General features: G+C 56.8%; 1 protein-coding gene across 1 annotated transcript in view; it reads right to left on the bottom strand.

Annotated features, from left to right (window-relative positions):
- LOC103622617 overlaps nucleotides 1–1,201 on the bottom strand; it is a 24,965-nt gene that overhangs the window by 21,006 nt on the left and 2,758 nt on the right. Inside the window, exon 2 of the mRNA XM_017744677.1 lies at nucleotides 897–1,082. Coding sequence (XP_017600166.1) covers nucleotides 897–1,082 — 186 coding nt within the window. The remainder of the gene's footprint in view (nucleotides 1–896; nucleotides 1,083–1,201) is intronic.

Here is a 1,201-nt window from a genome sequence, read left to right as displayed (position 1 = left end):
CCGAGCCTCCTCCAGGGGGATTCATCCTCCAGGAAAAGGACAATTCCCGATCCGAACAAGAGCCCTGATTGCCACCGTTCCCTCCTCAGCAATTCCCGGCTTTTCACCTCCCGGTTCCCACACAGCGGGGGCTGGGCAGGGAGCGGGAGGCGCTTTTCCTTGGGAATTCGCATCCCGGGATGGACCTTGGGAGGGAAAACACGGTGGAGACTCTGGATTCATGGAATTCCCTCTTTGGGATCCCCCAGACATGGGGGTGACTCCAAGGAATTTCCTCCTTAAGAACCCCCAGGCGTGGTTTTGCCTCTGGATTTATGGAATTTCCTCCTGAAGATCCCCAAACAATGGTGGAGACTCCGGATCCATGGAATTCCCTCCTGGAGATCCCCCAGACATGGAGGTGACTCCGGATCCATGGAATTCCTTCCCTGGGATCCCCCAGATGTGGTTTTGACTCTGGACTCATGGAATTCCCTCTCTGGGATCCCCAAACAATGGTGGAGACTCCGGATTCGTGGAATTCCCTCCCTGGGATCCCCCAGATGTGGTTTTGACTCTGCATCCATGGAATTCCGTCCCTGGCATTCCCAAACCATGGAGGAGACTCTGCATCCATGGAATTCCCTCCCTGGCATTCCCAAACCATGGAGGTGACTCTGCATCCATGGAATTCCCTCCCTGGCATTCCCAAACCACGGAGGAGACTCTGCATCCATGAAATTCCCTCCTGGCATTCCCAAACCATAGAGGTGACTCTGCATCCATGGAATTCCCTCCCTGGCATTCCCAAAACACGGAGGTGACTCTGCATCCATGGAATTCCCTCCCTGGCATTCCCAAACCATGGAGATGACTCCGGATGCACGGAATTGCCCCCAGCCCATCCCAATCCTTACCACCTTCAGCAGCGTCCGGTTGTCCCGGAGGCTCCCGACCATTCCCACGAAGGACACGAGGAACACGGTGACTCCCAGCAGGAGCAGCAGCACGGCCGGAGCCAGGAAAATCCCTTCCAAGGTTTTGTGCCGCTGCCGCTCCACCTCGGCGTAGATCCCGACACTCAGGATCAGCAGCCCCAGGATCTGCAGCGGGATTTGCGGGATTTGCGGGATTCAGGTGGAAAAAGAGGCTCCGAGGGAGAGGGGGAGGTGGGAGATATCCAAGGAAAACGGCTCCGGGATGTGCCACAGCTCATCCCAAA

The sequence above is a fragment of the Corvus brachyrhynchos genome, unplaced genomic scaffold (genome assembly GCF_000691975.1).
Source record: "Corvus brachyrhynchos isolate BGI_N302 unplaced genomic scaffold, ASM69197v1 scaffold119, whole genome shotgun sequence".
NCBI lineage: Eukaryota > Metazoa > Chordata > Aves > Passeriformes > Corvidae > Corvus > Corvus brachyrhynchos.
Note: the sequence above shows the minus strand (reverse complement) of the source record. Positions and strands in the feature narration are given on the sequence as shown.